The 14,781-nt window shown below is 33.8% G+C and overlaps 1 protein-coding gene and 1 long non-coding RNA gene across 2 annotated transcripts; one reads left to right on the top strand and one right to left on the bottom strand.

Moving 5' to 3' along the window:
* The first annotated feature begins 2,661 nt into the window (after nt 1-2,661).
* On the top strand, nt 2,662-6,347 carry LOC147405794 (extracellular ribonuclease LE-like). Its single transcript, XM_086432736.1, has 4 exons — nt 2,662-2,909; nt 3,058-3,213; nt 5,460-5,658; nt 5,758-6,347. Exons 1-4 carry the CDS (start codon nt 2,805-2,807, stop codon nt 6,009-6,011), a joined length of 714 nt encoding a protein of 237 aa, XP_086288862.1. The 5' UTR covers nt 2,662-2,804; the 3' UTR covers nt 6,012-6,347.
* Nucleotides 6,348-12,120: 5,773 nt separating this feature from the next.
* Nucleotides 12,121-14,387, bottom strand: LOC147405793 (uncharacterized). The gene is made up of 2 exons (XR_015176066.1): nt 12,582-14,387; nt 12,121-12,432 (listed from the first exon to the last, which is right to left on the bottom strand). It is a non-coding gene; the product is annotated as an uncharacterized LOC147405793 (long non-coding RNA).
* Nucleotides 14,388-14,781: the final 394 nt, after the last annotated feature.

Raw genomic sequence — 14,781 nt, 5'->3', positions numbered from 1 at the left:
TGCGGCTAATGTGGGCCCAACAGGCCTGATCTTTAATCCAGGATTTCCTTTTAAGCTCTTAAGTGTTTTTGACCCTCTTATCCGTTTTGATTTATCCTTTTTGATTTCATGATTTTTACCTATCACAAATAAATAATGAAAATTAGATCATAAATCATAAATTATTTGAAAATAATAATAAACATGGACTATTAATGAATTATATATATTTAGGAGATTAAACGTATCATTAAGCCTTAAAGTCTTCATAATTATGGCCTTAGAAACGACTTTCTAGGCCGTAATCACATCTCAATAGGCATAACTCTATGAAATAATTTGTTTATCGAAAATCTGATTACACACCCGTTCAAATGTGCAGGTCTTAAAATGATAAGATTGAACACCAAATCATAGTTTAGACTTTTCTATGCAAATGAGAGAAGAATAAAAGACTGTGGGACAAAACTTAGCCATTTATGAGCCAGTGTCACCGCAAGTTAAAGTGATCACCTTAAAATTGCATAGCGCTTTTACGTATGCATTAAACAATCAACTCATAATGCAGTGAAAGTTAAAGTGATCGCCTTAAAATTGCATGGAACCTTTACACATGCGTGAAGCAATCAACTCATGGTGACATCTCAAAAAAGATCCTTCCATATCTCATTTACTTTTATAAATAGGATCCTTACCTATTGAAAAAAAGATGATGCCTTGAGCCTTATAGTTCCTTTGCCTTTTCTCCTAATTTAGAATATGTTTATTTTTCTGTAATTAGTGATAGTGAGAGAAGGTGGTGTGACCTTATTTATATATGAAAACAGGTGTTGTTCTCTTCTATCTTCTTCTTCTTGTTATGAACTTAGGCTAGTCCTCCTCCATTAGAGAGTGGAGAAGCGTAAAGCAAGTTCTATGTTGTTGTTATTTAGTTCTTTATCCTCTGTGCTTTACTTTAATGTTTATAGGTCCACTTCAAGGCCTTGTCCGACTTCAATAGACAAAATTATAGTTGAACTCTTACACCCTTTATGCTAGAGTTAGATGGTTCATACTTAGATAAGATCAAGATGCACTATCTTTATTTTAGATATTGTGTTGCAAAGGCTTCACACATTAGTGAGTGAAAGATCCCTAACTTCGATTCCCAACTTATTTTTACTTGTTAAATCTTTCGATCTAAGGAGCAACACCAGGGATGGAGCCAAGATTTTCTTGTAGTGGGGGAAAACTATGCCTTGTTGTATAGTTGAAGAACTTGAAAATAAATGATTTTAGGGAGAAATTTAGAGGTTTTTGGTTAGAAGAGGAAGAAAATGATATTTAGGTCATTTCGAATTAGTATATGAGAAGGCATAGTCAAAAGGTAATGTCATCAAAAAAAAATTGAAAGGGAGGGGGGGGGGGGGGCAAAAATTGGAGGGAGGTGAGGGTGTGCAGGCAAATGGGGAGAGAGGTGACAGAGTGTGGACAAATGGGGCATGCAATTAGTTGAAAATATAAGGGTGTCTCAAAGTTCTGTGGGGGCAATTACCCCCACCAGCTCCTTACTAGCTCCGCCCCTAAGCAACACCAAACTCTTGGGATTGAGATAAAAAGAGGATAAAATTAGGTTAGGAAATCTTCAAATAGGATGTGTCTAACTAATCTTATTTAGTAAGATTTCAACTCTTACTAAGGGTCGTTGAGTTGATCACCTTGTGGTATTCAAAAACATGATCCATGTCATAGGGTTGTAGAGGATAAAATCTTATGAACTTTGAAAAAAAAATATGTTATTTTTCAATGTTGAATTTTAATTTTAAATTTGGGAGTTTTGTTAAAGTTCGTTAGCTGTCCATTTTCATAACCTTGGATCAAGCCCCCAGAAAAATGTTTTAATTTTTTTTAAATATTATTTTTATCTAGTTTTTTCATGAAATCGAGAGGACTGTGGTGTTGAATTGCCAATGCGATAATCCATTTGAGCTCAAGGACCTTAGTAAGCTTGTCATAAAAAATAAAAAATAAAAAGTTAGAATTTTACTAAGGAAAGTGTTTTTCATAGGATATTTTAGAGGGTATACGTATCCATAGGATATTTTAAAATTATAGAGCTGCTATCGCCACACCAATTTTTGCTAATGCCACACCATTGCCTATGTAAATCACCGAAGTATTGCACATAGATGGTGTGGCTTTATAAAAAGTTGGTGTGCGGCAATAGCAGCTCTCTAAAATTATTAATGCTGATTTTCTAACTAGAAGGTCTTCACTCGGTTAATACTCGACTGATGTGGTATGGACACCGAACCATAGATTTGTTTCCTTGGGATACACAACTGCACATCTGTGTATCCCAAGGAAACAAATCTATGGTTCAGTGTTTGTGCCACATCAGCTGAGTATTGGCCAAGTGAAGACTTTCTAGTTAGTAAATCATTATTCCTAAAATATATATTAGGGACTTCGACTATCAAAGCGAACTCACATTGTCCTTGGAAGTCAAGTAAAGAAGACAACATGCTTAGGAGCAACAAAAAAACCTTACGTATAAGTCAAGCAAAAGTTGTCTCCAAATCATCATGACCGTTAAAGTAGACTGGAGCTAGTTAGCTACACCACTCCTTGAAATACAGGATCGGAATCTAAATAACAATTGTAAGTCTAAATGACAATGCACGCCAATGACAACGCAGTACGCACCAGACCAGACGATAAGCAAATAAAATATGTAAATTTAGAGAGCATCGAACAAGCTATCCAAATTTGGCCTACAAATGCATCTCATCCAAATCCCAACAAAACAACAAGAAGAAGAAAGCTAGAAATCGAACTCCTCAACCATGAAAACAACTTCTTCAATTCTCTTTAAGATTCTTACAGCACTGCAACTCTTAGCAGTTCTATGTGTTGCCCAAGATTTCGATTTCTTCTACTTTGTTCAACAGGTTAGTTTAAATCTACTCTAAGCAATCCCACTTTATCGGTCCAAGAACTTGTTTCTCTCCTCTAAATTTAACTTGGGTTCTGCTATATTTAGAGAGATTCTTTCATATTATTTGGTTTTTTTTTTTTTTTTTTGTGTTTTTTGTTTAGTGGCCTGGGTCATATTGCGACACAAGGCAAAGTTGTTGCTACCCAACAACTGGAAGGCCTACAGGTGATTTCGGCATTCATGGGCTTTGGCCCAATAACAACGACGGATCGTATCCATCAAACTGCGATTCCGAGAGCCCATTTGATCCATCAAAGGTCACTTTTCCTTCCCATCTGTACTGCTTTGGATTGGTTTTATTAGCAATCAATGATAGAATCATACATGAGAAAGTCACACAAAGATGTTTTTATTTCTTACTTATAAGAAAAAATAAAAGGATAATGACTCCAAAGACTTATTTTTGAAAATATGTACCAAAAAGTCTCTTTTGAAAAAATATGTACTCTTTAGTACTCATTTTATTAAATATTAGTTTAAAACAGATTTTTGAAGTGAAAATGACATAATTACCCTTTCAACGAATTTTTAGGTTTAAAGAAACATAATTATTTGAGAATATTTGAAATAATCCTATGTTTTAAAATTAATGACATTCCCCTTGACTATAGCCATCTCTTATATAACAATGAAAAAAAAAAAAACGATCTAAATGAAAATAAAAAAAATACTCTTCCCAAAATCAGAGATTTTTAACTCACATAGATGATGATGATGATGATGGAGATGAGAATGATTATCATCATCATCAACTAATTTTTTATACTAAAGATACAAATTAATGATTTTTTTCAAAAATAAAAATTTATCTTTGTTAAAAGTAAGAAATTTTTAGAAGAGTAGTTCATTTTAAGATCCAATCGATAATTTATATAAAAATTGAAGAATTTTATATAAGATGCATTTATTTTGAAATAAAAAAATAATAATACTTTAAATCATCTATAATATAGAAAGAAAATGACAAAATAAATTAGTTATGGGTATCCATTGGATAGAACCTAACGGTAATGGTTCCTATTGGTTTAGTTCCATCTTAGACTCTTCCAATAAAAAGGGATCCGGAATCAGGGTTTTCGATTCCGATTCGGTTAAATGGGTACCCATTGACATCCCTACCAAGGTTTGATGGGTAACAAATGTCATGGAGTTGTCAGAACTTTAAGGGAATTTTTTTTATAATAAAAATGCAACGGTTAGGTCTGCGCTGCAAATCTCTGGTAGATGTTACCACGTGGATCCTAAAATTTTGGCATTGCAGGGATTTATCTTTTCTTCCGCACCTTATAATGGTAAGACTAATGATAACTTGATGCGGTAAGAACTATGCGTTCGGTACACGGCTGATGTGGTAAGGGCAAGAAACCATAGATCTTTTTCATTGTACCCTTGCCACGTCAGCTGCGTACTAATTGCATACTATTTACCGCGTCGATTTACCATTTCTCTATAGGAAAACTACTCAGATCTCAGATATGGTGCTCCTGTGTACAAGCCCAAAACACCCTCACTGATTCCATTGATTGTGTTTCATGCAAAAACCCATTATGAGTCATATTGGGCCTTTTCCAGACTAATCCGTTACCACTATATAATTAAAACCATTGTTTGAAAACTCGATTGGAATGTCTAATGAATCGAGTCAAGTGAAAAATTCATAAGTTCATACCACGAGTCAAATTTTAGTTTTAATGACTTAACAAGTCCTTATCTTCAACTTTAGGCAATATGTTATTGGTTTTTCTCCTTAAAACCAATCACCTTGAATCTCCCCTCCTTTTCAATCTAAATTTCCATTTCATTCAACCTTTATTCCTCACGAATAATATAGAACTTTGGAAAAGTAGAAAACAATGAATTTTTGTATATAAAAGGAATTTCTTCAGAAAGTTGAAATCGATGGATTGAAAATAAGGTTTATCAATATGTTTATGAGCTAGGGGAAGGAAGATGAATTTTATAGTAGAATAATCAGTGGTTTTCTTCTAGATGTTGAAAGTTGATGGATTGAAGACTAAGTGATGCTTGTTGGGCCCGGGGTGAAAAATTTAGTGCTTTCTTCAAGAGGTTGAAGCCATGGATTAAAGACGTGTAGACTAATAAACAACTTGAAAATGATGAATTTTGGGGGAAAAAAATCAAGCATTTTGGAAATGTGATTTTCGGGTTGACTGGCATAAATTTCTGATTTAATTTGATGAGTTGGTTCCATCGAATTTTGTGACCAAGTCTCCTCGAAATCAAATCAACCAAGTTGATTCGGATGCATTTTGAGTCAACTCCACATGTTTTAAATTTATGAACATGATCAGGGTTATGCTCCAGTGTGTACATATTTCATCTTCACAAAAAATCAGCTCATTCTGAAACTTCTACCGCTAATTTTCTAAATTATGTGTTTTTTTTTTCATGAGTCATGCGAAACCGACACAATATAATATTAATATTAAAATAATATAATTGTTGAGTTTCTAACCTTCAAAAAAATTGATGATACATGCAGATCTCGGACCTGGTAAGTTCAATGGAAAGTGATTGGCCAACGCTCGCTTGCCCAAGCGCAGATGGTATGAAATTTTGGACGCACGAATGGGTGAAACATGGGACCTGCTCTGAATCCATCCTCGACCAACGTGCATATTTTGAAGTAGCTCTAGAGCTGAAGAAAAAAATGGATCTCCTCAGTATTCTTGAAAATGCAGGTAAGGCAGCCAAGACATTAAAGCAAAACAACGATGGTTTCAATTTGTGGCTTTTAATCCTTAAAACCTACTTCTAAATTTGTTGCAAAAATATTGTAGGAATCAAACCAAATGGGAGCTTTTACAGCTTAAATAACATAAAGAAGGCTATAACAAAAGCAACTGGATTCACTCCAGGAATAGAATGTAACAAAGACATGTCACGTAAAGCTCAGCTCTACCAGATTTACATGTGTGTCAATGCTTCCGGGACTAACTTCATAAAGTGCCCTATACTTCCTAAGGGAAAGTGCCCTTCAAGTATTGAGTTCCCATCATTTGGAGTGAATTTTGAAGGGGTTGAAGTCTACTAGTTCACAATGACAAGGGCAATAAATTGTGACAGAGCTCATGTCCTTCCATGTATGTGTTGAAGAGATGAAGTCTTTTAAGTATTATTGGATGCATTAGAATAAGTTGTACCATGTGACACACTTCATAATATTCTCTGACGATTAGATTAGGTTTCCTTCAATTAGGGTCTATATATTTCCATTTATGAGTACTCTCTATTTCCTAGATAGACCCTATCAGGATTTATTGTCTTTATATTAAGAGAATAATTCTTTGACTTCTATGTAATCCTTGTTAGGGTTCATTATAATTCAACAAAGGGAATTGATTAATTTCTTGCCTTTTATGGTAATAGAGTCCAAACTCTACTGAGAGTACGATCTTGGTATATCGCTCTCTGCCTAGGGCGCCACTGTTGTTGTTAAACATTTTTTATTTTAGTCTTTTAATTTTTCAATAAAATCCTTATCTTACACTATACCCGTAAGAACTCTCATAATTTGTGTAAAAATAAAAATAAAAATAAAATCCAAGATCTCTTCAATGAGAGATTTTAATTTGTTATGACAACATGAGCCTCCTTCGTGCTCTCTTTGGGATACGATGGACCTAATCTAATGGGCCAATGACTCCGATAGAATAAAAAATCAAACAAGATGTAACAATGATGGATTTATAGATTGGTGGAGACCACCAAAACTAAGATGGATTTTTTTTTTTTTTTTGTGGCAAAATCTATTATTCAATCAATAAAAATGAGGACTAATTTAGAGAACTGCTATTGCCACACCAGATTTTTTTTAATGCCATGCCAATTCTTATGTAAATCATCAAACAATTACACACAATTGGTGTGGCATTAGCAAAAGTTGGTGTGGCAATAGTAGCTCTATAAATTTAACTATAATCCATGAGTCTTAAAGTAAGGGTCAAGATCCCTTGACACCTAAGAATGACTCATGAAAAAAACACATAATCCCAACCCTTTAAATGCAAAATCCAATGGTTGAGATTTATCCTTGGGATAAATATCTATGAGATTTGTGTTATCAAGATACTCATAAATCTCAACCATTAGATTTTGTGTTTAAAGGGTTGGGATCATGTGTTTTTTTCATGAGTCATTCTTAGGAGTTAACAGATCCCAACCCCTAAAGTAATAGGCAGGATGCATTAGAATAAGGGATGTTATGATACATCAAATCATCTTATCTGAAAATTAAGATAGAATATATATGATTTGATTAGATTACAGTTTCTTATTTAAAGTTTGTTTCTATTTAGAGTTGCTATATAATAGGAAAACCCGCCAAGGATTATTCCAAGACTTTTCCATGTTTGTTATAACAACTTTCCTATTTCCTCTCCTGTATTCTTATGTCTTCTTCTCTTATATAATGTCTCTTTCCATTGAAAGTACAAACTTTCTTTTTACAATCAAAATAAAAGAAAACGAGCTAGCCATCTAGCACTCCTTATCCTCATTCATGTAGGCACTCTGCCAAAGCACGTTAGATCTCGTCTCTTCTTTTATTTCATTCTCATTATTTTAGATGGTATCAGAGCATCCAATCCTTCTTACATAAAAGCTTTGTATTGTTCAACGCCTCCTCAACTATTATAGCTACACCTATTGGTTCATCTATTCCCAATCAATTAAAAAGCTCTCATATTTTATCTTCATCTGTCTGTTATTCCTGGCATCATGCTTGTATGACACCACTTCACAGATGATAATTACTCAAATTGGCGTCATGCCATGAGAATGGCTTTATTAGCCAAAAATAAGTTGGGTTTTGTTTACGGGACTCTTGTCAAGCCAACAAGTCTTACCTCTGATATATGCAGAGTGGGAGTTGAATTCCATATCCCCTAACATTGCTACCAGTGTAATTTACACTGATACAACAAAAGATGTCCCGGGATGATCTCTGCAATCATTTTTCTCAAGGTAACCTTGTTAGGGTGTTTCATATAACACCCACCTTAAAAAATAGGCAATATTACAACATACTTTACCAAGCTGAATACTCTGTGGGATAAACTTGCTTCTTATAACAGTATTCCCAATTGTTCTTGTGGATAATCTAAAGCTATTTAGGAATATTAACTACAAGAGCATATTTAGAATAGGATTCTTTGCATGAATTCGCTAATTCTCTTGTATGGTATGTTAAATTTCACACATTCAAATCTTTAACATAACTTTCATAAACTATGATTCTCAATAGGATCAAAATCTATCACATATTTCAAGCATATTATTCATGTAAATTTAAATTGAGTTAAGGTACTTACCTTGTGCCATAATAAAATGTTGATTCAATAATCGTAGGCAGCGTGCCTTTGCAATCCACGTGTTTGTTGAAGCGTTCAAACCCCAATTGTATTAATCATTTATGTTCCAGACTCACCTTCTCCTTCCTCTCTATATGGATGGCTAGGGTTCTAGTGATTGATGGATATCACTATTTTAGAACTCCCTATCTTATATGCGTTTTCCATACCTACCAATATGGGGTTGCCGATCTCCTCTTTTATAGATGGAGATTGAGGGCCTAGAGTTCTTCTTTTAGTAAGATTCCTATCCATCGAGGTTTCCTATTAACCTTAAAAGAATATTATTTAATTCCAACGATATTGGGATTCCTTTCAATATTGATATCTATTATCTTTATAGAATCCTTGTGCAGTTAAAACACCAACAATGAGGTCAATAAGCCGCACGATTTATTTTAACATGGTATTCTTTTTCAAGAAGAAAAACAAAGGGAACTTCATGTTGTCCCACCTTTCCAACTTGGATGCTGCTGCACTGGCCATAGTCAAATGAGAATACAATCAGGACAAGTATCACACATTAAACATTGATGCTAAGGGAAAACCTTGTCCTTATGTGATATGTGAAAATCTGATTTATTAAGAATAATTCTTGGATGAATAATACATGAACCCTAATAGGGCATTTATAGAGATTACATCAACCAAGATATGTAAACTAGCATAATATATAAATATTTCTAGTGTAGAATATCCTAATTGATATTGCTACATATATTATTTTTCATCACTACCTTCCTTTTGTAATGAGATACATTGATAATGATATAATATCTCTTGCACCCTCCCACAATTACATGGTCTTTTGAAGAAAGAGTATGCAATTGGTTTAATTGAATAACTCTTCTTGATTTAATAAAATACTTGATGATGGTCACCCCTGTTTGTAAAGTCCTTCACTGTTGCATCCCACTCATTTTTTAGTCTGTCGAAGCCAAGGGCCCACTATATCAGGTCTGCCATGATCTCTCTCATAAACATACAAATAAGGATCGTCTGATTTAAATACAAGAACTCTCATTGAAGAGATTTCAAATCAAATGAAAATTGATATTGTGAGGCATTAACTTGTGAAGTAGGCGTTAGCTTTGGTGTCGTAAGCTTGGACACACCAAATCTAAATGCTATAAACTTCATGGCTACCCATCGAAATAGGTAAAATGCAGCTTCTACAATAGTTGACATCCCTTCAACAAGTGAGGCTGAAGCCCCTCACCTCACAACAGAACAATATCAATAGCTAATTTGTCTTCTAAATTTAAACACTACTCAACCCACAACTAATCTTATAGGTAATTGTTTTTTGTTGTTCTTGTTGTTCCTCTTCATCTTGGGTTAATCACAATGAAGATTCTAATCATATTACTTTGTCCTTCCATTCTTTGTTTAATGTTGCCTCTGTTTCACCTAATAAACTTGACTGTATGCAAACGGTGATCGCGTATTACCCACCTTGGACGTCCCACTCTTCTCTATGTTCTCGAATTTACTTTCAATAATTTATCAGTTAGAAAAATTTTAAATTTCTTGAACATTACAATCTTCTTTTTCTCGAATTTTGTAATTTTTAGGACCTAACTATGAAAGAGAAGATTGGACTAGTAAAAAAATTTGAAACTCAGCTCTTAGAATTTGTATGCCATGGTTAAACCCAATTTCAATGTACTATTAAAAAACTTCGTAGTGACAATGGTCTTAAATTTATTTCTATATATCTTTTCGTCAATGATGGCATTATTATTCATCATCGAACTTATGTTGCACCCTCCAATGAAACTGTGTTGCTAAACATAGACACTATCACATTCTAAAAGTTGCTTGTGCTCTCTGTTTTCATGCCTATTTACCTCTCACATTTGGGGAGATTGCGTTTCTCCTAAATCACATGCCTACTCCTTTACTTTCAGGAAAATCTATGCACGAGCTTCTTCTCGAATCTAAACTATCAAAGGAGTTTTGGTTGTTTATGTTAGGCTCTAAATTTTTCTCCTAAGAAACAGAAGTTTCACCTTGTGCCATCAAAATAATTTTAGTTGGATATCCATTTTCGCATATCACTATGTATATGTGAGAAAGAGTAAATTTAACGCCAAGATCTATCAAATTTGGCTAAATCCAAGCAAATTAGACAGACATTGGTGTCGGATTTACCCCTTTCACGTAGTATATGTGATCTAGAAAAAATATCATTTTTGGTAGTTGTGATGTCACCTTTCAAGAAACTATTTTTCCATTTCAGGAGCAAAATCATGCACAAGACTATCAACTATTGTTCTCCCCACACTCTCAAGTGACATCATGTTCCTTTATAAGCAATCGTTGAACCTATCGATCGATCACCTGACCTAGTGCCACATGTTCCTGATCCAATTCCAACCACAACTTCAATTTTTCGTTCCTCCCAAACCCACCATCCACCTTCTTATCTTCATGATTTCAAATGCTTATTCGTTACTTGTTCTACTCTTTTACCTTATCCTTTTACATCAAATTTCATAAAATTTAAGGGACCAAGGCGTCAATTTTTTTTTCGATGGGCCGAAATCATCAAATTAATTGAGGATGGGAGAAATTTGTCGGGGCTTTAAGCCGTCGAATTTGGGGAACATCAACAATTTCAACAACTTTGGGCTGTCAAAATTTGATTACTAAAATTTGTAGGCCTTAACCCATTGAATTTTTTTGTCAAATTTTCCAGTTCTCATGTAGTGTCACTTTGACATCTCTGTCATTTTTCTTGGGTGTTTTAGACATAGTGCTCCTCATCTTGGAGAATATTAAAGATAATCCCTATGATTACAAACCGATCACATGCTGCTAATGAACTCGATCTTCTTTCAAAGATTTAACAAATTACTTAGCCTTTGTCTTCTACCCTCGATCTTTCATCTTCAAAACGTATCATCTTGAACCTTAAGGTTCTATTTGCTTCAACCTTCAAAGCCTCAAGGCAAGATAGGATTTTTGGGATAGTAGAGAAGGATGGGGATTTTGGTAGAAAATTGAAGGTTTTATTTATTTATTTATTTATTATTTGAAAGGATGAAATTTTAGGTAGAAAATACAAGGGCTTTTTACAAAGGATTAAGGAGAGGTAGTAAGCAATGGAGTACGATATTAAGACTAAATATACGGAGAAAAATAATTTATGCATAAAAGTTTAATAACTTGAAGATGACAGATTTTGGAAGTAAAATCCAGGATTATTTGACTAGAGGTAGGAGTGTACATTCGGTTTTATTTATTTATTTATTTTGATCATTGTACACTATAAAAAGAGAGAATCTAAGGCTGCACCAAATTTTTCTAAGAGCACCCCAATGATATGATATTAATGAAGATTAGCACACGTCTTTGGGTGCTTTTAGTAAAAGTTGGTGTGGCAATAGAATTTCTCTATAAAAAAAAATTCTTGTAAAAGTCAATTACACATTCTAATTGGTCGATGAACCTTCCTTTCCATTCAATGAATCTTATAAAAGAATTATATATATATATATATATATATATATATATATATATATATATATTAAATTTAAAGTTGTTATGTCCTTTGTATATTATATAATTTAAGGTTGCTTATAGTATGGATCTCAAGGGATCTGGAATAATTTAAAAGAAAAAACATTTTTAACTAATTTTAAATATATAAAACAAATATTTTAAATATTAAATAAATCTTATTTATATATTTGGAAGAAATTAAACATACACACACATATAGCATGATTCCTCTCACTTGATGACATCCACCGTAGCATATTGCTAATCGGATATATGGCTAAGAGACAAACAAACTGCCAATATTTTGCATCACCCAATTATACATTACAAATATTCAAAGATGTTTCCTAATTTTCTTCCCTTTTAGACCAAACAAGGGAAAGCTATAGGAACTATGATGAACTCAAATAAAATGAAATTAAAAAAAAAAAATAAAAAAATACATGACACTTTGCACAACATGCGAGCCTGGACATACTTGAAATAGAATGGAGTGAACGAACTGATCTCAAAGTACTAAACCCTCATAAAACATCGATGTTTTCCAACATGTATGCTAGGACTCTGTCAATTAAAAAACCATGCACACGCCACGACCTGCAGAAGGATCCATGGGACTAAATAACTAATTAATCAAAATAAACGATCGTCATAATTAAGGAAAAAAGAAGAAATTTGTTCAACCAATTCTATAAAATTAAAAATTAAAACAAAAAAACAAAAAAACAAAAAAGAAATGTACTTACATTACATCATGTTCAAACAAGCTCTTGAATTTCACAATCTTCAATCATTGTATGAGTAACATCTACATTTTGTTCCACTGGTTCGATACGCTGAGTGTCTGTTGCAGGATTAGGGGTTATAAAGCTAGTAATGCCAGTTCCATCTGGAAATGACCAATGAATTTTATGCTCTAACGGTTCAACTTTGCAAAGGAATTTCAAGACAAATCTTGCTCTTTCTTCACATTCTATAATGGGACCCTCAAGAACATGTTGGAATATGGCAAGTGGGAGTTGAGGGAGGAAAAAGTGCAATATGTCCACAAATATGTGTTCCATGTGAACATATAACTCGTTGATTGACGTGTATGTTCTCTGTGGCTCTTGTCGATGATAAACTCATAGAAGATGTCTATTACTTCTCCTGGATGTAGATCTTTATTAATGAAAAGCCAAGTTTCATCAGATGTCACTTTTAATTCTTTAATAATCCCAAGTGCACAATGTATGTCCAATTGAACTTGCGATCGAGAAGCTCCATCCATAGATTTCTTAAACGATGGTGAATAACATTTTTTAACCGTGGGTTTAATGAATCTCATATGAAACCAATGGCATGCATTGTCCCTGTTCATCCACAATTCTTTTGCTGTTGCACATCTCCTTTGGCAATCCATGTCTTTGGCATTCACTTTCTCGTCAATGAAACAAATGATTTCGAAGGCTTCGTCTAAGCTTTGAACTAGAGAAGAAATAAGGGTATCTGGTAGAGTAACGATAGCAACTCTTGCAATGATTACCAATAAAAGACAAGAGAATTTGTTCTCATGTGATGAACTAGTCATTGTATTGGTAGTTGACTCTTCAGATGGAGTAGTTTGGGAAAGCAATTGGATTAGATTAGTCAGAGAATCCCTTTCATGTTTCTCCGTCCATCTCTTTATCTCTTTTTCACCGTTTCCTTGTATCCACGCTTGCACATCCATACTGACTATTTCATTGTTTCTTTGTTTACCAAAACAGACTTTAGAGATTGCCATCAAACACACCATTAACAACAAAGATAAGAGCCAAGCCAAGAATGACAATGCCCCGGTCAATATGTTAAATATCCACAGGCCATTCGTTGCGATCGTTTGTAAGATAAACATGAGGCTCATTCTAGAGATTTTGAAGAATGCTAGACTGCGGAGCTTTATCAAAGACAATGAAACCCAGGAAGAAGGGAAGAAGTAAATATCAGAAAAACTTATTTCTTCTTGGATTTTGAATCCAAACCACCATCTAAATACACTTACTATACTTCCTATTAGGACAATGCAAATTTGAGTTGAAACCACCATCCAGATTGACCATTTATAAGCAGAAATTCCACATTGAAACTCCACCGCCTTAAGAACAAGCGATCGAAATGCGGCTTGTGAGAGAACTAGTGTGCAAAGTGTGGACAACATGCCCATACAGATCCAAATTATGCCATTGTGGATTGCAATCTCAGCATCAATTTTATAGTGGGACATGTAAAACAATTTCAATCTATGTACCATATTCTTACTCTCTGAACTTAGAGGGTCACTCTTTTTAAGTTGATCATCAGTGTTAGAATATGAGGAAATAAAAAGAGGGTGATTAGCTTTGAACAAGGACCACAACACTCCGAGCAATAATAGCATGCAGGACAAAATTATGAAATGTTCTACAAGGAATGAGAAGATCACACCAGTGGCAATCTGTATACAAACATTGACAGTCACAGTTACTATGAAAATGCTCAAGGAGATGATATTGGATAAGCATTCAGAATCACTCTGAGTTAGGAGTGAAGATGAAAAATCTTGTTAATTAATTTTAAAATATGACACTAATTCGAAAACTTAAATAAATTTTATTTATAAGGTATTTGTCAAAATCTGGAATTGCAATATATGATAAAAATATGTTTGTCAAAAACATGAAAAAAATGTACCAAAATGAAAGACCTCATTGCAATTTCACCTACCCCATCCTTGGTGAATGTTGGTTGAAAGAATTAGATTTATTAGTGATTTATAGAAAATGATTTGATTGTTACATGAGAATATTGCATAAGCATAATTGATTTAATTTTTTACTTTGATTTTAATTATTGTCCTTACTCATCATCCTAAGATCCAAACCGTTAAACGGTCTTCATATGAGGAAGATCAACATGTTGATATTCTAATCTAGTGACCTCCTTTCA

Source organism: Akebia trifoliata, chromosome 3, assembly GCF_017979445.1.
Source record: "Akebia trifoliata isolate Shusen 1 chromosome 3, ASM1797944v1, whole genome shotgun sequence".
Classification (NCBI taxonomy): Eukaryota; Viridiplantae; Streptophyta; class Magnoliopsida; order Ranunculales; family Lardizabalaceae; genus Akebia; species Akebia trifoliata.
The sequence above is the reverse complement of the archived record's forward strand: the minus strand, read 5'-3'. Positions and strand labels throughout refer to the sequence as shown.